Source organism: Filicampus tigris, chromosome 21 (genome assembly GCF_054856515.1).
Source record: "Filicampus tigris isolate MCC_2025a chromosome 21, RoL_Ftig_1.0, whole genome shotgun sequence".
Lineage (NCBI taxonomy): Eukaryota > Metazoa > Chordata > Actinopteri > Syngnathiformes > Syngnathidae > Filicampus > Filicampus tigris.
In genome coordinates this window covers 7,653,686-7,680,060 of record NC_141237.1, presented here as the reverse complement: position 1 = coordinate 7,680,060, position 26,375 = coordinate 7,653,686, and the positions used below count along the sequence as shown (strand labels likewise).

The window sequence follows — 26,375 nt, the reverse complement described above, 5'->3', positions numbered from 1 at the left end:
ACATCATCATGCGCAGAAATATTAGCTCAGCTTGGCACACTCTGCCCACAACCACGTTCCTACATTTTTCTTTATGGCCCTGTTTTGCATATTAATTGACGGCGTAATCTCGTTGACGTGGACCCAAGTGAATCAGGGGGATAACCTGAAGAGTTCATATGAGCCGCTGTTTATCCGGGCCACGGCATGGGAGTGGGTGCCAGGGTGCAGAACGGGCGAGCTGGAGCTCAACTGGGTGTGTGCATACATGATTTATGTGGCTTACCCTCCGAGGGGGAGATAGCGACGACCTTCTGAGGAGTCAGAGCCGAAGCTCCCTCGCTATAAATGAAAAGTGTGCTCGATTGCTGCAGGAAAGATGATACAATGCAAGAAAGGTTATATTACTGGCTATGATGTGGATGATACATCACTTTAAAAGGTTTACAGTTGCAACATTATCTCTGAACTTCACAGGGATCCTGCAATTTGCCGAGGCAAAAATGTCCCCTTTATCGCGCCTTCGTTTTGCATGGTTACTTCATGAAAGGATTATAGTTGTGTTGGTCGCGTTTCTGTTTTTCTGGCAACAAACGCGTGCCTTTGACAATCCAATCCTAAATCAATGACGATCTTAACTGGGGTTTTTGTTTTTGTTGACCCCTGTCAAAACAAGGTGAGATTATGTTGTACGCTGCAGTCGATTGTGGTTTAACCCTTGCACCAAAATTGTAGTTCGATGCATATCTAATAAAAAGGCCACTACAAAACATAGAGTCGAGATAACACTCATCAAACTTGTCTTATTATTCATTTGAGAATCTCATTGAGCAATCTCCACTATGTTGTCTGCCACTTTTGAGTTGACCTCTAAGAAATGATATTTTGCTATCATTTTCTTCAAAAGAGTAAGAATTTAAGTGTTTCATTAGTTGATCTAATTGACTCACAAACTGTCATAGTCTGTCTTTTCAGTTTGGTTTTTGAATTTAGTTTCATGTTTTTCTTTGTATTCCTTTGTCTATCTCTCATTAGGTTATTGAGTCCACCTGTGCTTGTCATCCTGGTGTTAGCCAATCAGCTCCCTCCTACCCTCTGTGTCCTGTCCAGGTGTTCCTCGTTGTATCGTCAACTTTTCTGCATTTAGTTCCCCGCTTTCTTTCGGTCCTGTTTGGTTCGCTGTCGTTTGTTAATGGTTATCAGTCTGTTAATCCAAGTCCTGTCCTAGTGTTTGGTGTATTTAATTTCTTTTTTATCTTATTTATTTTGGACTCATTTGAAAGCCTTGTGGCCTTTTTGCTTTCTTTTAATTGAATACATTATATTGCACAATTTTTGCCTCCTGCTTTTGGGTCCTCCTCTATGCATTTCGTGACACAAATATTCCAGATACCGGTCATGGGCGGGGCATATTTTGTATTTTTATAATGCTATTTTGAAGAACAGTTGAAAATTTGGAAGAAACCAATATTGGTAGTCAAGTACAAATCTGGGAAAGGAATGAAATATACATTTTCATTTCAACTATACCTGGGATGAATTTTTACCGTTTTTCATAAAAGAAAGCAAACACCTTGTGTATACCCTTTTGACCGTGTTGGTGTACTTATTTCACTGGCTCACATCTCCCTTTGATTGCAACCTCTGCTGGTTCTTAAAGTGAGAATCTAATTTGTTGCCAAATTGTGTTTCTGAGACCTTTTCACTCTTCAAAATTGACTCTCATCCTTAATTTATAAGGCAGCCTCCGACCGTCAGCGCCTGCTCATATCCTCTCACCGCATCAACATATGGTGGCGCACATAATCAGCCTTGCCATTATCCTGCCGAATGGAACTGCCGACATGTAAACACATGCATGGTATACATCCACGGTCATATGAAGGACCACTTACTACAAACAGTTTGGCTGTGTGGACATCTCAACGCACTAGTTACAGCTCTTAATTCATTTTAAGAATTGACTTGTGTTATTTACATGGACTTTATTTAACCTTCCCCCGTTTGGCTTTCTAAGACTTTCCTTCAAATTTTAGGTCATTTTTTCAGTCATTTGTCGCTCAAACATAAAGAAGCCATCCAATTAGTCTGATGTAGCCACTAGGGAGTCCACAGTTCAGAACAAGCTTCTGAAAAGGCAAAATGTGTCACTCAGCAGTGTACACATCCATAGGGAAAGCTATGTATATTCATAGGAATTTCTCAACAATGGCAGACTAAAGTCAGGAAGGGACAAATGTATTGTTTGCACATTTAAATGAGGCTGATTTTCTGTATCCATCTCATTTGTAAGCAAGAAAATGTTCAGAGTACTTGGCGGCAGTTGCACATTACACAACGGTGGGGTTATAACGATTTTATTGAGACTGCATCGGTGAATTATTTTGTAGGGTTTTTTGGGGGGTTTTTTTGTTGCAATTTTGCTCATTTTTGAAACCACAACCGATACAACCGGTCATTAAAAAGCACCTTCACCTTTGGCATTAATCTTTCAAGTTAGGACCTGAGTGTTTTATAGTTTTTGCATCTTAATATTAACAGTTTATCACTGCTTCTTATCTGTTACTTTAATAATGCTCCAACAATTAATGAAGATTTTATGGTGCCAACAGTTTGACCTTGGAAAATCCAGAAAACAATCTGGAAAACATTGTGTTCAACCTCAGTTTCCGCTTATTAAAGAACAATCTGAAATTCATTCTAAATAAAGTCACTTGTTGACTAAGAGGACTTTTTGTAAAAATGTCAACATTTGCATATACATTTCCATGATAATAAATGCCGTAATAACCATCTTCTCATTGCTGTGCATTGATCCTGAATAGAATTACTTGGGTCACAGGAACCTAAAGACTTTTACGAGACAAAAAGATTTCATCAATCTAAAAATCCGTTCTACAAGCCATATCAGAGCACCTGCCGTTTTAGCAGCCGAAGGTTAAAGGCCCACACTGGGCTACGAGCGAATCATAATGCTCCACGCTCTCTGGCTGACACTTGCAGCCTGGGAGTGCTTTAATAAGCTGCTGGCTGACAGACTGAAGCAGAGGAAGTGAGGCGCTCTCTTTGGGAACGACACCTTGCTCTCCCTGACGGGTGAGTGTGTGCTGAAGTTATAATAAGAGGTTCAAAAACCTCTTGGCTGAGGTGATATCATAAGATTCCAAAGGAGATTGCCAAGCTACAGTCTGATGATCGGTGAAACTCGGAGTAGATATGTGTTATATTAGCATTTGAGGTGGAATACAATTGTTAAGGGCAGATTACGTCGTATTTGAAATCTCAATTAAAATGTGTTTTGAATGCTCATGCTGTGCGTTAAATATTTAATAACTTTTTGAAGCTGTGGCACCTTGCTGTTTAGCCTCCAGCTAGACCAATTCCATTACGTGAGTGAATAAAATTGTACTACATTCTACATTCAAGTCACATGGAGAAAGTCATTTTGGTCAGAGCAATAAGAATGAATGAAATGCGCTGCGAGTAACATTACCACAAGTGAGACAAATACATTATAATCGGATATCGAATATCCTCTTGAACAGAGAGTTGTTTAGCAATCAGAGTAACTTTATGCACAAAAACATTTTTTTGTTTGCATCGAGTGCTTCTCCTCACAGTGTCTTGCTAAAAGGCCATCTTTTTGAGAGTGCATCACATACTCTTCGCTGTGCTACTCATTTCCCATTAAAATATAAGGGGAAAATCTTACTAATATTTTAGTGGTGTCCTGAGAATTTCTTTCCCATTACGTGGTGACCTAATTGTTTGTATTTACAATAGCATTCATTTCACTGGTCACTATTATTGGGGGGCGAAATGTTTTAGAGAGATGCAAGTAATTTTTCTGGATGAATCTTTTTTCTGAATCCCAAATCTGCCCTCATATTTTTTCACTAGCTCAGAATGTTTTCATAATATAACAATAATATACCTATTGCATTCATATATTTAGTAGAATATATGAATTAAGGGTTAGGTTTAGCGACAGGTCGGATTTATTTGTGAAATGTCATAGCTATAAATAGTAACAGCCATATTGCGCAAGCTTTTATAAGTTAAACTTAAAAGCAAAAAAAAAAGTAAAATATCTCAAAAACCTGATGTGTTAAAAAAAGAACATAAATGCATACAGCCATCTCTGATTAGAATTTGCTTTTGACAAGTGTAATTCTTCATCTTGGTGTCTTTCCTCCATACTCCCAATCTAAAAAAAGAATTCAATATCCCCACGGTGAAGATCAACTGTTGTAGCAATGGCGAGATATAAACACTCCTGTTAAAAGATTATTCTTATCAGTCATCTGTGCATTGACTGAGCCTGCCCTCCGCCATGTAAAAGAATATCACCGCCTGTCCCGAGATTAGAGCTGTATTGCAGTGACTTTCCATTGCGGGGCAATAAAAAGTAATACGCCCAGCTTTCACTCACAGGTTTATACACCGCTGAGAGAATAAGGAATTGGCCGTTAAAAAGCAGGAAAGATAAGCAAGCTGTAGTAATGCCGGTGCTGTATGTCTCCTTCTGTGGGAGATGCGGCGAATGTGCGGCTAACTGCGTGAAATATTGTTCTCGCTGTTACACATGATCCAACTGTACTCCACCACTTGCATTTAGATTGAAATGATACTAAGAAACAAATGGGCCGGGGTGCAAAATGCTACTCACCCCATCACCTAAAATCTGAGTTGTTTGACTAGTTAATCCACTTTTGGCTCCAATGCAGTCGGCGGAAGTGCTAGTTTAAAGGTAGACATGTCCTATAATCAGTGCAATCAGTCCCCCCACCAATTCTGAATGACAAGCACTACTCTCCATACTAGGTGGAAATGTGATAATTGCAGGAGAGGATGTTGGCGAGATAGCAAGCAGTTGTTGAAGTCAGACAGCACTTTTGATTTGACTGCACCGGAGACTGATGCGAAACCCTTATTATACGGGGATCTGTAAATACTGTCCTTTTTTTTATAGGTCTTACTTGTTGCATGTGAATTATGTTTGCTGTTTCAAATGACCTCCATAAGCCATCCACATTGTGCATTTTACAGAGCTCCGATACATTTTCTCCCAACCAACTGGGATTCATTTTTTTTTTTTCTGCATACAGTAGTAAAGCCCGGTGACATACGGGATCTCTTTACAGCTCACTTCACATTTCATCTAAGAGCCACGAAGATAAACCAGAACCCTTCACTTGCTCTGTTGCTGTTGAAGCAATAGGACAGGAAATCATTGCCATCAAAACAATCCTGAGGAAGGTCAGCTAAATCAGTCGAATTAAATTAGTCACCTTGAAGAAAAGCAGAGACCGAGGAACCCATGCGGGGACAAACCCGGAGGCAGAGACACTCACCAAATGCCACGTGACGGAAGTCATTGAGTGTGTTTACTTGATAATGAATGTGTAATTTGGTCATTTTCTTGGCCATTAGAAATCGAGTTAAACATTATTATTTGCATCTGATAATCATTCCCCCTCCACACCCTGGTTTTTTTTTCCTAAAAGCATTTCTTCAGAACACTGAACACACAGAGAGAGCTGGAGAAAGAGAGTGAGCAAGGAAGGAGTTCGGAGCCAACGACTGGAACGCTTTGAGCGTCGGGATTGTTTCCACTTAATTTACATACAACTGTGCAATCTCATCTTCCAGAAATGTGTTCCCCATTGTTGGAGACGCAGAAGAGCTGCTGGGTCTTTTCAGCTCCGGGATTCATTAGACAAGCAAGTCATTTTGGATGTTAGTATATCAGACACAAACGCCGTGACGGCATTCAGAGAGTCGTCAAGCACAGTGAAGCAACGGAGAAGGTGTCCATGCCTATTATTTAAATTTGCTGGTGGACGGACTTTTATGACACTACACAATGAACAACAATGTGAAAGTAATATAAACAGTTCCTGACCTACAAATGCTTGAGAAAGACTGGATAACATCTCAAGTGAATTTTTAAATCTGAAGTCAACCCAAACATATTTTTTTCAAGAATATGTTCCCAGCAGGCCCACTAGTTGAAACACGGCATTCTGATTAATTTCACATTTGTGGAATATGAGCCAAGCAGAAAAATGCACTCGTTTTTAGCCATCTCCGGGGGCGGCCATTTTGTCTTCTGTCGACTGAAAATGACATCACAACTGCTGACAACGACCAATCACGGCTGACCTGTTTTCTGAATCTGGTCGTTGTAAGCAGTTGTGATGTCATTTTCAGTCGACAGAAGACAAAATGGCCGCCCCCGGGGATGGCTAAAAACGAGTAGATTAACACTTGTTCCACAAACGCGAGAAAAAAGAAGAATAGTGATTATATACACCTCATTAGTTAGATGCGGGACAATATTTCATCCCATGCAGTGATTACATGCCACCTTGACTGTATCCAGGGACCTAAGTGCAAAATCCTGTCATTTACAGCACATCGTATGTCTTTGCACTTTCTTCCAGGCAATATAGCAAGCTCCTAACTGACTCTCTGGGGATAGAGAATGACCCAGGCTACACTAAATATCCAGTGCTTGCAGCCCAAAGTAGCCATTTAAGACTGCAATGTAATGTCCCTCCCGGCACTTCCTGCCCGGCCAATTAGAGGTCCGAACAGAAGTAGTCAAGCTGAGCGCTGCTTTGGATAGATGATGTCATTGTTTGGGGATGAAGCTAAAGCTGTTAGGCTCGGCGTGGATCCCCAAGTGCAACTTTTTGAAATGCAAATGAAAGGCAAAAGCTTTCTCAACACTTTCAGAAAGTAGCATCCTCTCTTCGCATGCCACTGTTGCGTCTTTTATTCAGTTATGCAGGTGGACAAAAATAACTACACAATTGGCACAATTGTTTATGCTCCAGAAAATATGTAACATCGTGTTGAGAAATGTGGCTTTGGACCAAGCAATGAGCTGTGTGGAAATAAAAACCAACGCGTTTGGTGATGAACTGTTACAGTAAGTTTATGATGCTTCCGGACAGCGTTTGCCTGTAGGCACACATTGTTTCTCTCACGGGTTCACACGAGGACGTCAACACCACCCCAAGGCAAGACTCACTTTTGCTCGTCTTTGTTTAACAATCGAGAAATGGAAAAATCCACTTTCTTATTCACGTGCGCAGCAACTCACATACCATTATTTAATGAAATGAGAACGTAAGTTATAATTGGTTAAAATTGAAAAATATGTCTGAATTGTGATGAGATTTAATTTGCCGTTAGTCCAGATTTTACTTGGCATAATCCACTTGTGTAGTGTGCCAGAAACAGGCGGGCCAGAACATAATGAGGGGTAGTGTTGTAAACAGACTACCAATCATGGCTGTCATGGCTCACAGGCTACGGCACTGTTCCATTAAGCTGTTAAGCGGCTCATTATCCATTTTCCTTTATTGTGCCTCCCGTTGCATGTCATAATTCAAAAATGTAAATGAGTTAAAAAAAAACAGATTAAGAGATCAGACTGACAAAAAAAAAAAAATCAACATTTGGACAGTCCTTTTTCATGATGACACAAGCGTTTACAGCGGTTTTGTTTTCCCGAAATGGAAGCAACCCGGCGAACGATGCCCTATAAATTCAGGCTCTCTCGTTCCCATTTAAAATTCTTAACATCAGATAATGTGGCAGACAATCCTTTATCTGTCCACTCAAGCGCTTTAATTTCATATTTTCATTTCAACTGGTTGAGGTTGTGCACAGATCGATGTATGCAATTAGAGACACACGACTCAGCAATTGCGCTAATGTGCTTCAATGGATTTTCTCATTTGTTTGAAGGTAACCAATACTGTACGACTAAATCTGTAGCCCCGGTCCTTATGGTCAGCATCTCTTTGCCAAAGAAGTTCGAGAAGTGCCTCCGTACTGCAGTGCATTGTTGAACCAATGTTGTATTTCGCAGTAATGGACCAACTGCCCACTGCATATCTTTGTTCCCGCTTTCTGATAGACAGTCAAGTCGACTCCGTTTTATTCATCTAGCAACAAGTACTCTGTATTTCCACTTCGGCATAGCGTGTGGGTGTTTTTGCCACATTAATCAGGTCTCAAAGAATGCTGTTATACAACCGGTGGTGACCTTAGAAAATCGGGTTAAATTCTTCAATTCTAAAATGAGGCAAGAAAAAAATTGAGCGCTTTTCAGGCAAAAGAGGAAGTCATTGAGCAGGCTTTGTATTTGATGTAATTAATTTGGATGCTGTCATTTAAATTGCTGAATAATTAGCTCCCTATACTGGCAAAATTAGCCTCTTTTTGTTTGCAGTTTTATGGTGGATAATTGTCATCTAAGTATGCATGATGGCAAAATAACAAACAGCCTCAAATAATCATAGTATGAAAACTAAATTTCAGCTTTGCACATCAAACCTTCTTTACATGGTTGCTGGAAGTGAACTTTAACATACAAGAAGATGTTTACAAATTCAAATTAGCATTGTATGACTAGCCGTTGGACTGCATATATATATAAAAACCAGCTAAAATGAGAAAGCTGACTCCCTATTATCCGAGTTAAAGCAACATGTCAGTGCTGCTCAGATATGCATTATCTGCGTCTCTTAATATTCATACAAGTGTTTCTCTGTGAAAGTGTGTGGGCCTGTCTGCTCAGATAAACACCCCTGCCGACACGAACCACCAGCACAGGTTCTCTCTTTGGCTGTCTTACCTTCAGGGTGAGATGCACAGCACCTTAACAGAAAGTGAATACTGCCTTCTGTCCCTTTGAAAGAGCATTGATTTTTTTTTTTTTTTTTTTTTTTTTTTTTTGTACTTTGCAGAAACCAAGGTCAGTGGGAAGAACAAGCCGGGAGCGTCTTATTGCCTCCAAAATACCAAGCTTGTCTGTCAGTCTATTTGTTGACAGCAAAATAAACTCAAATGAAGATACTTGACTTATCGTGTCCTTGTAATTATGACAAAAGAACCATTTGAACAAAGTTCAAACTTCAGTATGGCGTTACATCTTTTTTGGGGCTTTTTGCTGTAAGCTAGGAATGTCATCGCTTTAAATTGCTTATTATCTACCCTTTCTGTGTTGAAATGTGCTTCTTGACCTCTGGCATAACAGTCCCTTGGCTGCTTGTGAACTCGTACCTTTTACCGTGAAATGGCCTGTGAAAAGCTGACACGCTCGCTACCTGCGAGACATGAAGAAGTAATTGGCCTAATCATGGCAGGTGACAGCACCTTCCTAATTAATTCTTTCTCAATAAATGGCCACTGTCCCTGATATGAATCACTTTTTGAAAACCGCGTAGATAATTTGGAGCAGAAAGAGAGGCAGATTCATGTCTTGGTTATTAAAATGATCTTCACACATTTGAGAATTATTTGTGTACCCCAAACACATTACAAAGAAATGAACTTGGGGAAGAACTGATTTCTTAATTGGCTTCATTGGTGTGGAAATGCAAGCACCTCGTGGGGAATGCAAAATTAGTGCAACTTCAATTTCAGGTTCACGAGCTGAATTTAAATGCGTCTAGCTTTAATTACGGATTGTTAGCGCGTTAAGAGTCCAAGGTAGCATAATTGAGTACCATCATTACGGTTTAATGTGCGTTCGTATCCAAAGATCCTAGTGACATTTTTGCGCTTTGAAAGTTTACCCCACGTAAGACTGCTGAAGATCGGAAAGTGTTAGTCCTACCTTCATTTACAAAGAAATACCATGAAAATATCCAGCCCCAGTTCCAAAATGTTCATCAACCCAAACATATTTTTTTCAAGAATATGTTCCCACCAGGCCACTAGTTGAAACATGGCATTTTGATTAATATTGTGTTTGTGGAAGATGGGTTAAGCAGGAAAACCCACCCATTTTTTGCTATCTCAAGAGGCGGCCATTTTGTCAATTCTGTCGACTGAAAATGACATCACAACTGCTCAGGGCTCAAGTAACGACCAATCACGGCTCAGCTTCAGAAAACAGGTCAGCCGTGATTGGTCATTGTGATGTCATTTTCAGTCGACAGAAGTGACAAAATGGCCACCCCCAGAGATGGCTAAAAACAGGTGGATTAACTCATATTCCACAAATGCAGTATTTATCAGAATGCCTTGTTTCAACTAGTGGGCTTGCGTATAACATATTCTTGAGAAAAAAAAGTTGGGGTTGACTTTCCCTTTAATAAATTTTCCATATTTTCAATTCCTATTCACGACAAACCCGCGCCCATAATGAGGGTAAGTGAAGAAGAAAATGGATTGATGGATGGATTATTCGTTGGCAGTAAAGGGTCTTGTAGAAGTTTGCAAAATTCCATTGGGGCTCATCCGATTTTCTCGAATGTATGAGCGTACTCATCAGATAAGCGCCATTAAAATATAGACAATATTTGATTTTTCTAAATTGGGCGGTTATTCTATCCTAAGCAGCCCAAGCCTCCTACGCAATGCCAAATGGGGCTTGTACTTGGTAATTAGACTTAATTGCGTTGTAATGTCACTGATATTTGGATGCATGAGGGAAGTGAGTCTACAGGGAAGTGGATGTAATTAATGAATTGATTTCCCAGGATGTGGATTGACGGGCCAAGGTCTTGCTATGGGACTGGCTGGTGTGACGGTGTGTGTGCTGGATTGGTGACTGGACAAATAAGCTAGAGTGGAAACCCCCGGGGCAAGAGCTTTTGCTTTGGCCGTTGTTTTCCTCTGATAAGCACTGGCACATACTCTGATTCTGTGCAGTGAGATGCTAAAATGAGAAATAAAATAATACACATCTTGACAAGACATCCGCATAGAGCCAGTTGTAAAATACTGTAGTCATTGGGTGTGCACTTTTGGGTGAAGTGGATGTGAGTGTGTGGTATATAAAACACCGGCTTCACATATTTGCGTCTTTGCTTTGGGAGACAGCTCTCAAAGCAGCCCCATATTGATCACCCGAAGCAATCGATAGGAAGTCATTGCACTTTAGTATTGCTGTCGAGCAGTATGCATTCTTCTAAAGCATGAGCATGTGTGCGCAGGTTCTTCTGCGTATAATATATGCAGGTGCAATGTGGACATTAGCATACATTCCATGTTATTGTGTGGATTCGCCGCGTGCAATCTGCGCATGCCGGGCTGCACTTCCAGGAGAATGTTGTGATCACGTTTGTGTTTCGGTTGCAGCGGCTGACAAGTCCAGTATTACTAACGGCGCATAGGCAGCTCCCGTGAGGCCGTGCAAGCTGACCAAGAGGAAGAACAGCTGCCGGTGGCCTTCGTGCAAAGCCAATCAGCGTTTCTTCTTTCTATCTCTGCTTACCCACTCCACACGCATACGGTTAGTTATACAACACTTATCACTCTACTTATTTTAAAAATGCAATAAGTATAATAATAAAGGGAAAATCGTTTAATTCAGGGATGTGTCACTGATTCAATAGCCAGATGGCAGTTTTGTTTTTTTCTTGTCTTGGCTTTCACATTCCCTTAGCGTCTCTCAGACGGCAGAATTGTGGACTGTGTGCCCTCCTTATGACGCGTTTTATGAATGTCCTACAGTGATGTGAAGACTACCCCTCCGATGTATTGTGGCATTTTAATAACATGCCGGAGCGCCTTCCCAATCTGAATGGTGCAGTTCCTGTCCCTCATCATGATGGAGTTTGTCACACTCTTCACTCAACTTTCAAATGGCTGGTCTTGGAGTAGATTCCCTGTGTGTATGAATACAGATGATTTGTAATTCGCAGTGTAAGGATGAAGGTAAACAGAGCCATCTGACACAGTGGGAGCTGGACGCTGGCTTTGTTGGGGTTTGGCAGCAGTTCTACCTGAAGCTTGAGAGGAGGCGAGGACAACATGGCCAAGGGCTTCTTGTCTGTCTGTCGGGTCCAGCAGCTATGCTTCAATCCTTCCTGCCAAGTTCATACCATCACAATGTGTCTGGATTTCACAATGCAGTCATGTATCTCACTGTGGATGTGCATTCTTACTTTGCACATCATCCAATTTTGCTTCTGGCGATACATCAATCAGGGATTTAGAAAATGTTTTGATTTCTCAGGTGTCTGATTTAACATACAAAGACATTGCTTGTTTGGAGATTATGCCTATCCCATAATGGCTGCTCTTTAAAATCAAATGTTAATTTAGATACAAAAGACGTTCATCTTTAATAACAACTGTAATGATTGTAGTACTAATTGCATCTGTATACTATATATTAAAAATTAGAGTTCTTTTTGCAGGCCACATAGTTCTCACTTTGCTGTCCTCTTGCTTCAAAGCGTAAAACTTCCACATTTTGCTTTGTTTTGTTCCTCAAACTACTGCTTTTTCTTTCATCTCTTCATCATTATAACTTGGGATACAGCTCCTGCTCGTTTGTCCGGTATCGTTTTGCAAAGATCTCTGAAAATCCCATAGGACCGTCAGGATGAGGGTTCTGCCTGCCATAACTTTGGGAAAATCTCAGAAGTCTTACGTGTAGCTTGTTAAAAGGTAAACAGGGTGGATGTCTAGATATAGCACATGAACCGAGGCGTAGACGTTTCTGTGTTATCCAAAATGTTGAGTAATCTCTCACAGACACCTATTTCCTGCAAATTATATCTATTATGACATGGAATGTTGGTGCTGATCATACTTTATTTTTTTTATTAAAATGACCCATACTCTCTTATTTTACAATTGCACGTATAACAAAAGGCAAGACGACGTTTTATTTGATCCAAAATCTAAATTAAAAAACACATTTGTAAAAGCTCGTATGTGTGGAAATACATTATCTTTTTTAATAGTGGGTACTGTAAATACAGATAGGTGTGAATTCCTGTTGTTGAAAACCTATTTTATTAAATGGCATATGTACCACCTTTTCTGGTCCCTGAATGCACCACCCGACTGAAACGTCATTGTCTCTTACTTGTGGGAAATGTATGCTCTGTAGCGTCACGTAAATGTATCACGAGCTGTGTAAAACTACAAATCCCATTTTCAACAATGCGGAAGTGTTGCAAAGGGAGAAACTTCTACCTGCAGGCAAACATGTCTCGTGTGACGAAGAAGCGAAAATTCGATAAAACCCGGCAGGACAGCCTCTATTTTGATAGCTATTCCGATGTGACAATACACGAAGAAATGATAGCGGACCATGTACGGACCAACACGTACAGATTGGCCATTCTGAAAAATAGCGAATCGATTCGAGGGAAGGTTGTGCTGGACGTCGGTGCAGGAACCGGCGTTTTGAGCATGTTCTGCGTCCAAGCCGGTGCAAAGAAAGTATACGCCGTTGAAGCGTGTTCCATCGCCGAACAAGCGATGAAAATAGTCCGACAAAACAACATGGAGGACAAAATCGAAGTCATACGAGGGACTGTTGAAAGTGTGGAGCTACCGGAGATGGTGGAGGTGATAGTGAGCGAGTGGATGGGTTATGCCCTCCTGCATGAGTCGATGCTTAACTCGGTGCTGTACGCGCGCGACAAGTGGTTGAAAAAGCCCGGCGGGGTTATTCTGCCCAACAAAGCCGAACTTTTCATCACGCCTATCTGCGAGCCGGTGGTGGAGGACCGCTTACACTTCTGGTACACGCTCAAAGACAAGTACGGCATCGACATGTCATGTATGAGTGATTTTGCCAGGAAATGTATCAAGAACTCTGACATTTCTGTCAGCCCGGTGACCGCCGAGGACGTGCTGTCTCATCCGGCCCGGTTCGCCGAGCTGGACCTGCACACGACCACTGTGGAACAGCTGCGGTCGGTAAAGGGCCACTTCAGGTGCGAGTCTTTCGGCTCGGCTGCAGTCAACGCATTTTGTGTCTACTTCACGGTCTCGTTCCCTTGTCCGGACAAACCGCAACCACTCGTTCTCTCCACATCCCCATTCAAACCCGAGACCCACTGGAAACAAGCAGTTTTGTACCTGGATGAGCCGGTGGACGTGGTGCAAGACACACCGCTGACCGGGGAGGTCAACATGTACCCCTCGGAGGAAAGTGACAGACATGTATGCATTCACCTGGAGTACACAATCGGAAAACATAAAACACACTTCAAGACTTTTTCAATCCCTGACTGGACCTCTGAAACACTATCCTAGTTTAGTTTGCCGTCCTGAAATGCACCACCGTGCTGTATTTAAATTCAGGCATCAAGGATGAACAGACATTTGAGCATTTATTCAAAATCCATGTTCTCCATCTTGAGGTCGATGTACTAGTATGCTCTTTGTCCTCACATTTGGATGACTACACATTACGTGTGCTACTAGTGGAACAATTCAGTTAGTGTAATAGTACAACAGCAGTTTTATTAGTATGGCTATGGAAAGTTGTTTGAGGATTTATGCAATATTGTTGATATTCAGTTGAATGTCCAAGCATGTGTTTTGACCTCACTATTAGAACGACTCTGTTTATTTTAATCCATTTGAAGCATTTGGAGTTGCGTTTTATTTTTAGATTTTCAAATCCAATCAGATATGATTCCTTGTTTCATCATGCTAAGATTTGAAGTTGAGTGCGATTTAATACAAAAGACCTGCACTGTGCTTGTAGTGTCCAATGTTTTAGAATTGCATCACAGTAGTCAGATGTGTCTATTTTTTGTCACATTTAGATTTCAAAATATTGGTTTGTGACATTTCAGTGCATCACAAGTCTGAGATTTGGATTTGATGAGAACAGTTTGGAATTGAATTGAATAAAAACAAATTGTTTGACTTCACTTTGATTGTTTTGTTTTCAGTCCTGATTTATACAAATGGATTATGTTAATGAACGCAAAATATTCCAAAGTGGGTGCCAGTATTTATAAGCGGTTAGTTTTATTAAACCTCAGATTACTTACCGAAAATAGCAGTTGTTTATTTTTATGTAATTTAATATTTAACTACAGCAATGGATTCAAGCTAGAAGATAAAAATGTTGGTTTTAACAAAAACATTACATCTTTCAATCATTTTCCATTTTGTCAGAGGTGGTTGTAATGGTATTTATGTGAAATATTTTGACAAATACAATTAATACATTTTCCAATTCACGTGGGATTCTCCCAAATGCTTACTATCATTGATGCATAAAAACCATAACAAGCTCAAGGTAAAGGTGTACAATGTACAACAACACGATTGAAGGTAACAAGCATGCAGATGAGCTTCCCTGAGATGGTTTGTGATGATATTATTGGGTTAAACAAACTGATTGTTGCAGCAGCAATACGGGTGGCTGGTCTCAAGACGACCTTCCAGATAAAGATGCTTGATGTGGCGGTCGCAGGCTGGTGTGGTTTACAAATGAGGATGGTTGGATGTACTGCCAAATTCTCTGAAACGCCTTTGGAGATGCCTCTGTTAATGAAATGAAAGTTCAATTCAAAGGCAGCAGCTCTGGCAGACATTCCTGCATTCACAATGCCAATTGCACGCTGCCTCAAAACATGCGACATCTGTGGTATTGTGCCGTAAGAAAAAATTGCACATTTTAAAAGGCCTTTTATTGTGGGCACCCGAAGGCATACCTGTGCAATAATTGGGGTGTCTTATTAGCATTTAGATAAGATGCACTTCCGTAAAGGAGAAGTGCTCAAAAACAGATTAAGACATATTTGTGAACAATGTTTAAAAGACTCTTGTACATAGAGAAGTTTGAGTTCAACTCATGAAAAATGGGAGCGAAAACAAGTGTGCGTTTGTATATTTAACTTAAAGCGGAAGTCAACACAAACATTTTTTTCAAGAGTATCGTCTATGCAAGCCCACTAGTTGAAACAAGGCATTCTGATAAATATTGCATTTGTGGAATAAGTGTTAATCCACCCGTTTTTAGCCATTTCCGGGGGCGGCCATTTTGTCTTCTGTCGACTGAAAATGACATCACAACGACCAATCATGGCTCAGCTTCAGAAAACAGGTCAGCCGTGATTGGTCGTTGTGAGCAGCTGTGATGTCATTTTCAGTCGACAGAAACCAAAATGTCTGCCCCAGCTATGGCTAAAAACGGGTGCATTTTGCTGCATAACTTATGTTCCACAAACGCAAAGAGGATCCAACGAATGTGAATGGTAATGTCAAACACAGGCCGTCGCAGAATCACACTGATGTATGCATGGCCACACTTGGCTGCTAACTGCGATCCTAAGTAGGCTCTGTCCCTGCCCGAAACGACTGGGTAACCATTAGAAACAAGTGTTGAAGTTGAAATTTGATTATTTGTGTTACCATGTTCTGCAGATCAATAAATGTCGCACCTAATTTGAATTATTTTGAAGTGTCTTTGTGCAACGTATGTGGTAAAAGTGGGACGGGCACAACTGAGAAGTTGGTTTTGTGCAGTCACATTATGTAGATTGCTTTGTTTACAATGCCTTCTCCTTTTGTGAAAGTGATGGTTTGTACACAATAAAAATGATGACAACTCTAAATGGTAAATGTTCAGTCATTCATGTGTTTATTCCATTTGAGTGTTGAAATAAGTCCCTGAAAAGATGTAACTGTCCTGTGTCATGTCCTGTGCCTTTTTTTATCTGAAAGACAGAGCTGTAGGCACAGTGCAAACATTGAATATATACTTTATATTTTTTTATCACCTTGCCAATTTCCCCAGCATTTACATGCTCTAAAAGGATGGAATCCAACATTGTGTGTGTCTCAGGTTATTATCATTTTTATTGATCTTGGTTTGCTTGAAATTATACCAAACTGGAAAAGAAAATGGTACTTGTACCTGCACTCGAGGCCCCAAAACTGTCGATCGTTAATAGCTTGTACACATATTTTTAAAGTTGTTTTTCTACAGGAAGACACAGGTTAAGGGTATACATTTTAGTGTGTGGCAGCTACAGTCTGATGTGGGTTTGTCCTTGAATTGTCTGCCACTAGAAAGATGGGAACAGCGTACGGCACATCTGTGTTTACAAGTGGATTATTTTCAAGGACCTGATATTCAGACAAATAGAATCTTGTTTGAAACAACTCCTTATACCAGTTTCTTTGAATATGACGAAAAGGGTATTGTGTGTGTATATGTGAAGGATAACCTTTACATAGCCTTGTTGCTAATTATTAGCTTTTGTTTGGAAAGAAAAAATTGAATTTCCAGCAACGTTGGCAGGTCTTTGTTCTCGCTAAACTCTTTGTCGTGTTTAAATGAACAGATAAACATTTCTAATGTATATGAGGTTCCTGCGATCATTTAAAACCGGACAAATTATTGAACGTGTTTACAAGCATCTTGTTTTTCGATCGCCGCTGAAACCTGACTGGCGACGCAGTATCTAATCACGGCCACTCATTCATCCTTGTATGCTAACGACACTATGAATAAGCCAATAGGATTCAATTCCCGCAGTCAGTTACAGTAACCAATATTTCTGTCAGCACATCCTGAGCGCGCAAATGAGGGCCACGGTATTGACAAAAGCTAATTCGGTGGACCAACCTCCGAAGAGGTGGGCTTCATTTCTCAGGGGGAACTCGCCGAGGAGACTATTTGTCATCATTACCATTAGCTAGCGGAACTGACCCGTAGATCCTGTGTCCACTGCATGGTGCGACTTTTTTTTTTCTTCTCGACAGCAATAAAACACTGTTAATTTTGGCCCCGGCCTGCAAATGTCAGCCGAGAGCGATGCCGTCTTTTCGAAGACATCCAGCCGAAAGCACCGAGGCGTGATGGCATGGACGGACGCACACCGTGTAACAAGGACGGATCTGCCCTGCGCCTGTTAACGACTGGCAGCAGCACGTAAACCATAACAGGGTGGCCCCAATTCACAATCGACCTGAAGCACTCTTCTCTTGTACAATCTACCAAACTGTGTTGGCCACTCCTCCCCTTACACACTAATCCTTTTTCAATCATGCACTTTTTGGATTATGCCTCCATGTAATTCTTTTCAGGTATTGTTTTATAACTTAATATGATATTTCAATTTAGGCGAGTTGGTGCATGGGCTTAAAATACCATATAGGATTGGATCAGCACTGGAGGTCTGCTTGTAGCAGATTGGAGCCCAGGGTTAGCGCCAGGCTGATAAGCACAGAGACTGACCTGATTCGCTCCTTCAACCCATCCCATATTGAAATGGGAAGTGACTTTTCACGTTGTGACTGGTCCCTGAAGGATGCTGGTTTAGCTCATTATTCACCTGTATCACACTAAAGGAATATGAACATCCAGGGACGGCGACAGGATTTTTTTTTTACTCCCCCCCGGCTAAAAGGGGCTTAAAACAGATCTGTAAGGGTGACCTTTAAAAAAAATAAAAAAAATAAAATTCTGCACTTGACAAATACTCCATATATTAAAAAAACAAAAACTAATACTGAAACTAATAAAAACAAAAACAAAACAAAGCTTTTAAAACTACATTTTAAAAGCAAATCAAAACTAGCTGAATTTAAAAAACAAAAGTAAAAAATAACTAATGAAAAATGCAAACTGGTCAAACAGCTCTTGTGTTTTAGCACTAACTGTACATGCTTTCGACATCGTAACAGAGGCAGTTTTTGGTAGTGGCTCATTTGCATGAATAAAGACCCCTCCCCCCCAAAACAGATGAAAAAGAATTTGAAAAGTGTGTTACAATTCTTGAGCGTTGGGGTTTTCTGAAGAAAGTACGTCACGGTTTTATCCATCAATTTTCAAACAACTATCATGTGATTTGACGAGTGAGGAAAAAGGGAGGATGTTTATAAGATGCACGGGTGGAGGCATATTATTGGCAGTGGGACCTTTAATCCTCTTTAAAGGGAAAGTCAACTCCAACATTTTCTTCACAATAATATGTTCTATGTCCCTCCACTTGTTAAACATGGCATTCTGATTAATATTGTGTTCATGGAATATTGAGTTAAGCAGCAAAATCCACCGTTTTTTATCCATCTCAGGGAGCGGCCATTTTGTCACTGTCTCTCAACTGAAAATGACATTGCAGTAGCTCGGGGCTCAGGTAACGACCAATCACGGCTCACCTGTTTTCTGAAGTTGAGCCATGACGAGTTGAGCTGTGATGTCATTTTCAGACAGAAAGTGACAAAATGGCCGCCCCCTGAGATGGATAAAAAACGGTGGATTTTAGAGTAGTGGGGCTACACAGAGCATAATATTGTCTAGAAAAGTTCTGTGTTGACTTTCCCTTTAAAGTAAAACTAAATTTCCTTAACACTAGTAGTCATGGAGTCATGGATTGTTTTAGATGTCAGCCATTATTTACTCACTGGCCATGGCGTTAGGTCAACCAGTGTAACAAGCTTTCATACGGTATTTTAGTCTGTACTTCAACTGTCTCTTTGTTAGCTTGCTGCCGTGCACCTCTCTCTTGTCACAGAGTGAATTAGAAAAAGAGGTTCATGACAGGCAAGCTGCCCTCAGGCTAAGAGACAGACACAAAGAGAGAGACGGCTGCAAGGAGAGCTGTCTCCACCGTCCCCACCCTTGACGAGTCCAACAATGATGAACCAACAGCGATCATGCATGTGTGCTTTAGATCTGCCACACTCGGTTTGTTGTGTTGATCCATGCCAGGGATTAATTGCTGTCAAATTCCACTTTTCCCTCATACTGTATTCTCTTGGATATACCATTTTTTTTACACAATGACACTGCTTAAAAAGGTAGAAAAGTGAGCATCTGCCATCCGTTTACCTTTGAGGCCTCTTGGCGGCACATTTGTTCTGATTTCCTCCGTGATTTGCTTCATTAAAACCTCTGTCATCATTTGTTTCTACTGGTGAATTCCATTAGTCTCCATACAGTATATGTGAAACGCGGTGTTTAGTTGCTGTAAAAGCCTCAGTAACTTGACTTCAAAGCAAACTTTCTCAGCATAAGGCACAAATTATTAGAGCCGAATTAACAGTGGCGTTTAGTGTACCCGACTTCAAGATGAAGACACAATGGACATAGCTTTATTACAACTAATATGATTCAAAAAGCAAGAAAATGTGTCTGCTAAATAAATAATATGAAAATTGCAGATCAATTTTTAGTTCAGCTGCAGTGACCAACTAAATGCACTCTAAATTTTAGAAACAAGCCTCACTTAAATATCACCATTTGCAACATTTTTATATAACATTTTAAACAAGTTTGTGTATTTTAGTGTAGAAAGAGTTTTCATTTTTAAAATTATTCTTATTATGTTCGCATTAGACTGAGATTCAGCATTATTGTATTGTTGTACTGTTATTGGCAATCCCAGACAGACATTAGAGTGGAATTCCATTGCAAAGAACGACTAATGATAAAATGATTACATAACCACAGACAGATATAAAAACAACCCAACCATGCCCCGGACACTCGCTAGGCCCCGCCTCCTAAAGGTACACAACTCAGACGCAGGTTTTTGTGACTTCTGACTCGTCCCACTGTACAGTACTACAACTATTCGTGATTTTTATCCAATACAGTCCTAATTGTCTTCATCAAAAACACATAACAAAAAGCTCCTGGTGGTGGGGGGCGGGGCTTCAACAGTTAAATGGAATTCCACTTCATTTCAATGTGAATTATTGATTTGACATACAAATGGCTTGGTCACAAAATCAATTCAACTAAACTCAAGGTACTTCTGTACTTCCAATAGTCACACTAAACACCTTTTAACAATAAAATGTTAACCAATAGCATAACAGCAGTGATCGCAGCAATCGTTCTTGCGTTGAACTGCCCACTTATATTAGGCTTGAATTAAAAAAATATATTTTTAAATCTCGTTGTATCCAGGTGAAACACTCCTTAAGATGCTGTCTGACTTGCACAGAGTGATATTGCAAAATAAATAAATGAATAAAAAAAAAAAAAAAAAAAATAAGAATAAAAGTGTCACATATTCCTTGCTTTATCCAAACTGGTGACATGCTGATGTCGAGACATCTTTGATGAATAAAACAAGTGCAGTTCAAGGTGGTGGCTCGATGGCAGCTGCTGCCTGCCTGCAAAGAAATCAACTTGATCTGTCAAAGGCTCACAATGTCTGCATGCTTGCAGCCACTCGGCTCGGCTCGCTCTGCGCCTCTGACGCTTATACGCCCCCCCCCCCCCCCCCCCCGCCCCTCACTAGAGCGACTTGCAATGTTTGCATCCAGCAGACTCTACATTTCTGCAAACTTTTAAACAATTGCACAGCTTGTGGTAGCGTTCAAAGGTAGTTTCTAGCATTATCGCTGCCGCTTCTGCAGGTGAGTCGCAAGACCGGAAGCTCTCTTCCTTCCAGAAGACGGGAGGGCGGACGCAAGCCGGTGGCACCTGGTTGACATGTCCTGTCGTAAAGCGGATTTAGGCGGCTGCAACAGGCATGCCGCCTCTCCGCGGAGCTCTGAGACCAAGGTGAGAGGCTTACACGCACGGCGCATTTCGTTCCCATTCGTTTGTGGCTTCGGCGGATGTTGGTAAACTTTTGAAGCTTAGATGCGCGTTGAGTATGGGAGGCGATTCGAGAACAGGTGACAATTTGAAGACGCGCATTTATTAAAATGGTTTTTTTTTCTTCCATGTTAGGCTATATCTTAAGAACTGTTCGAATTGTGTGGTTTTTTTTAGGTATAGCTGTCAAAGTTTATGCGTTACCCCGTTATGTGGTAATGTGTAATTATAAGGCAGTAAGAACGCCACGTAATATTACATCACATGAAAGTCATTTTTGCACTGTATGCATAGATACGTGGGTAGATTAAATGTGCAACTCTATTTTTTTTTTTAAGATATCCTATATTTTGTCTATTTTTTTCCCCTGCGCAGTTGAAATATGTTGCAAGATTGGGCACTATGACCTCACATTTTACATGTAAAACTTTTTTAGCAACTCTTTTAAAGACATTCACTTTCTTAATTAAACACAACAAAATGTTTTTTTAATATGCGGATAAATATTTAATCATCTGTTTTGATGATTTCGCCCATGCGTAAACGTGTTTTTTTTTTCTCTCCTCACGCCAGAGTAACTTTAACGGGTCACACTGTGGCAATAGGCAATAACTATCCACAATTTTAACCATTACAGTCCATTGTAATACGTATGATTATTTTCGCATGCACGTCAACGTTTATTTATCAAATATTTTATTTTGTGAAATTTCATCTACATTTTTTTTCAATATTCATTCATTCATCTGTTTTTTTTATTTTTATTATTGAGCAATCGAGGCGAATACCCTCCTCGGTTACATTCTAAAATCTTTTTTTTTTTTTTTTTTTAATTAATAATTATTATCATCATTACTACCGTCCGTGGGTCTTATAAGAGGGTGTCAGCGTGCGTGTGGGTGGATTCATGTTTGAGTGGGGAGGATATTTGGCGCGGTGAAGAAGAGGTTGGGTGGGGAGGGGAGAGACCACCCATAGGTGCGCGTGGTTGAGGAGTTGCAAAAGCTGAGCGTGCGCCCGGGTGCGCACCATCCTCCTCGCCGCCACATCTCGCATAGCCACCTACTGAGACTAAATGAAGAGATTGTGATGGAATTATCTCTCTACTGTGCGTGTCCAAAACGGGGGAGAGGCGGGCGTCGTCTGTGGGAATATTGAAGTTTGTAGTGTTTCACCTCGACCCCGCGATGGAGTGACATTTGCAAGGGACAATGATGGACACTTTTTCGGAGCTCGTGTCCAGAAGTGCTCCGGTTTGCATGACGCGCGGTGTTGAGCGAGCCCCCAGGTTGGCCATCAGTCATTTGTGTTCATGTGGCAGGGCAATCCTCTTGATGGTCCAAATCGAGCAATGGTGATGTGCGCAGCGAGCCCTCTGAGACTGACGTGCCAAGTCATCACTTTCCGGCTCCTGCAAGAGCGCGTCTTAAAACGCTTCATTCTTCATTCATGATCATTCCGCTGAACTTGTTGATGAGCGCGTGGACCTTGAACAACATGTGCACGAGTGGACTTTCAACGCTTGTAAGTTCATCCAATTGCTTTGTTAAGTTTACATCAGTGTGTTTGCTGTTTAAGGAAAGAGTTAACATATGAAAGTTTCTCATCGCCTGTCATTAATACGACTTGCTTCAAAAACCATCAATTCATTTGATGTATCATTTCTTTATTGATTTTTACTTTCGTCCGGTACTATTTCTTCACATTTCTTTAGTGGCGCCCCCTTGTGGAAGTCATTGTCATTTTCGTCATCTATCCAGCATGATTGCGTGCCTCTTCTGGTATGGCATTAATTTGTCATCATTTCAGCTGCCAATTATAGTTAGACCTCCCTTGGTATATTTTAAGCAGGTGCTTTGGTTTGCCATCTCATTCAAATGCACGTTTGACAGTGCTTTAAATGAGCCATACAGGGGTTAGAATCGTGCGCATGCTTGAGGGTATTAGTGAAATAATGAACTATTATTTGTGTTTGATTATTCTCAGCAATGACTATTTTAGGTGGGTAACTGTTGGTGTTTTTTTCAGAAACCGGTAATTGCTTCACAATTAGGGTTCAACTTCAGGGTTCAGCTTGAAGGCTTGACTTATTATACTCTTAGTTTGGTATTTAATAATAGCCCAATTATATTTCAGTATTAAATCATAAGTCTACATTTTTACTGTTTTTTTTTTTTTTTTTTAAGTCTCTATTTCTTGTTTCTCTTCCGGCGATATTTTAAATTGATGTTACTTTTAGGCTATGTGAAAAACAGGGCTTGTTCATTTAGAAAATTAAGCCTGAACACATTTTTTTTTGAGGGCTGATAAAATGAAAAGATGAACTTTAAGCGCCAAGTAATTTTGTTTCTTTTTCTGGCGTCTACAATGGTATTTCCTGCTTGTCGCAAGCTACTTCAGTGAGCATCTTCCTTACAGCTAAAGTGGATATTTTTGAGTATCCGGGCTTGTCACTGTGGTTGCAGAGTAATGTGCATACCGCCTTTTAGGAAAAGTGTGTTTAATTATGCATTAGGTGTTCCTGTGTCGCAAAGAGAGCTATGCTTGGTGGTGAGGAGACGCAGAGTGGGGGTGAGGGGATGGGTGGGGGGCGGGGTTGTCTCGCCCTCTCATAAGGTGCCTGCCCGCCGCCACTGGTATGTGGCACTGGAGTAACTGACGCCTCAGGGCTCTCGACGCAAACTTGGGGCAGCGTCGCCCTGTCAAAAGTGCTGCTCCTGCACAAACGGAGTGCATGTGTCAGACTCAAGAGAGGACGTCTGTACGTTTAGGATGCAAAAACGTATTGTGGCAGAGGGAGGCCAGTGGAGGCGAGTGAAGCGTGTCTTGAGCAGACACACATTGATTGCCTTCAAAGGCCTCAGACATGCGGTTGCACTTGATCCTGGACGTGAGGAGGCTTGTATTTAGGTGTCCTGGAACCGGACGTTGCAAACAACAAAAACAGACCCTGTCGCTGAGATGACAAGGCGAAAAGAACTGAATTTATACATGACAATATAGGCTATAGGAATCTTGAGACTGATACCACGTATGGCTGCATTGTGAGCAGCGTTGTGATGATATCAGCAGTCTGATTTGAAAGTCAAGTCAAGTATTTCCAGAGATTGATTCACGGCAATGGACAACAGGATTGCATTGATATTTATAATGCCACATTTTACAGAAGAACCTTTTCTGAAGTACTTTTTCATCTTAGAGGAATAATAGCTCTCCTGGACAAGCACATATTATTTTCTTTGAGTGCATTGAATTGGTTGAGTCATGACTCTGCTAGTGACGTAAGTATAAAAGGAGAAAAAAAATCAATCAGAAATTGCTAGTCAATGCTAAGCGATACGGTATAGCTCAGTGGCAGAGTGGTCGTCTCCCAACCCAGAGATTATTTAAAGTATCCTTGAGCAAGATTCTGAACCCCCGGTTGCTCCTAATCCTGCGTCATCAGTAGGTAAAATTAGGTACAGTGTGAAGCGCTTTGAATACCAAAGGTAGAAAAGTGCTATACAAGCGACAGCCCATTTATGTACAGTATATGATATATTGATATATATTGATACCACGCATTGTGTTACTGTGCTGAGCAGCTAAATGTGTTTTTTGTAAACAGACTGAAAAAAGTCTGCTATTCTTTTAGGTTTCATTTCAACAAGAGATCTCACAAAAATATGATATCACAACCTGAAATGAAGCCTGGAAACAGGCTGAATAGCACTTCCCCCACCTACACCTAAATCAACCAGCCAACTTCTCGGGCACTTCAACAGCCGTCAGCACTGCATTTGCCATGGGCCGACATGATTAAAAGTTCATAAGGCAGCCATTTGTAGGCGCCGACATTTTAAAAAGTGGAAACGTGATGAGCTGACTCGAAGGCAAGCCCTTGGCATGCATTATCGGTGTGTTCCACAGGAACGCATGGCTGTCATGTTTGCAGGGCCAAGCTCCACTTTTTTTACATGTTTATTCATGAGGACGGTGGCCCTATATTGGCAGGTTATTAACAGCTAAAATGAGCGCAGCAGATGGAAGCATCTATCCTTATCTATCTTTCATTTACCTCTGACTGTCTGCCCTCCTGTCTTTCTGCCCTTCCCTCTCCCGTGTTTCTCCTTTTGTGAGGTACTGGTGGAGAATATGAAGCAGGAAAAGGCAGCAAAGATGAAAGTAAAAGAGGCAGGACAGAAGCTATGTCAGAAATTGCCCTTGAAAGTGCATAAAATGCGTGAAATTAAAAATAAGAAGGTGGGGATACATCCCTCGTATTGGTGCTTTACCCTAATAATTGCATTTTAGTTGGTGCTGAGCCTTTATGACCTGAAGTAGACTTGTTTTGAAATTATTGAGCGTTACTAATTTGTTTAATTGTGGAATAACAGTGCTACCATCACTTTTAGTCACTGTCTATGACTCATAGCACATTAGGTGATGATGTAATGCTCGGTTTTGTGAGATGTATGTTGCGTGACCAACTACGACCAAAGTGGATTATCTGAAAAGGTAGACTCTATCTGGGTATCGTATTGCTGCATCCCCAGGAAGAGAATGCATTTGAAAATGTTGGGTTATTTCTATCATCTTTAAAAAATAATTGAAAAGTAATTACTAATGCCGACAATCAGCTAACATCAGATTGGCATTGGGCTTATCTGTACAATTCACTGAGTTGTAATTCGAAGCAATAAGGAGATTATATTGTCACCCATCTGTGTATGTTTGTGTGTTGTCTGCTGTCATGACAAAAAAAAGACAGAAAGAGGAAAAAAAAACCATCTCAACCAATGTTTGTCCACCTTTTTTTTGTGGGTTTGGTATAGACCAAGGTAGTGATGGTAGACCAAGGTAATGAAGCTTCAAATTTGCTTCATGAACCAGTTGCCGTATTTTGTTTACTACTCTCGATGGCACTGTTGGTTTAAAAAAGGAATTTAAGAAATTAAGCAAATATGAAGCTTCATTTTCCCATCACTAGACCAAGGAAGAAATCCAGTCTTACTTTTCAGACCACTTTGAAATATGCATTTCTGCCACCCACAGGTAGTGATAAGTGAAATGAAGCTTCAAATGTGCTTACTTATAGTTATGCACTTAAGTCTAAAAAGGC

The 26,375-nt window shown here is 40.7% G+C and overlaps 2 protein-coding genes and 1 long non-coding RNA gene across 12 annotated transcripts in view; all 3 read left to right on the top strand.

Annotated features, from left to right (window-relative positions):
• The first annotated feature begins 2,932 nt into the window (after positions 1 to 2,932).
• Positions 2,933 to 8,858, top strand: LOC147127451 (uncharacterized). Its single transcript, XR_015084097.1, has 3 exons — positions 2,933 to 3,075; positions 8,555 to 8,639; positions 8,745 to 8,858. It is a non-coding gene; the product is annotated as an uncharacterized LOC147127451 (long non-coding RNA).
• A 3,950-nt stretch (positions 8,859 to 12,808) lies between these two features.
• prmt6 (protein arginine methyltransferase 6) lies at positions 12,809 to 14,633 on the top strand. The gene has a single exon (XM_086021040.1). The coding sequence runs from the start codon at positions 12,904 to 12,906 to the stop codon at positions 14,005 to 14,007; it is 1,104 nt and encodes a 367-aa protein (XP_085877166.1). The 5' UTR covers positions 12,809 to 12,903; the 3' UTR covers positions 14,008 to 14,633.
• Positions 14,634 to 21,025: 6,392 nt separating this feature from the next.
• The window catches only part of ntng1a (netrin g1a), a 66,996-nt gene continuing 61,646 nt past the window's right edge, over positions 21,026 to 26,375 (top strand). For 8 of the 10 annotated variants that reach the window (XM_086021165.1, XM_086021161.1, XM_086021156.1 and 5 more), the window contains exon 1: positions 22,164 to 22,798. The gene's annotated coding sequence lies outside the window, so the exon portion shown is untranslated. Of the gene's footprint in view, positions 21,239 to 22,163; positions 22,799 to 26,375 lie in introns of those variants that run through there. The other 2 variants (XM_086021158.1, XM_086021159.1) reach the window with 2 other exon arrangements.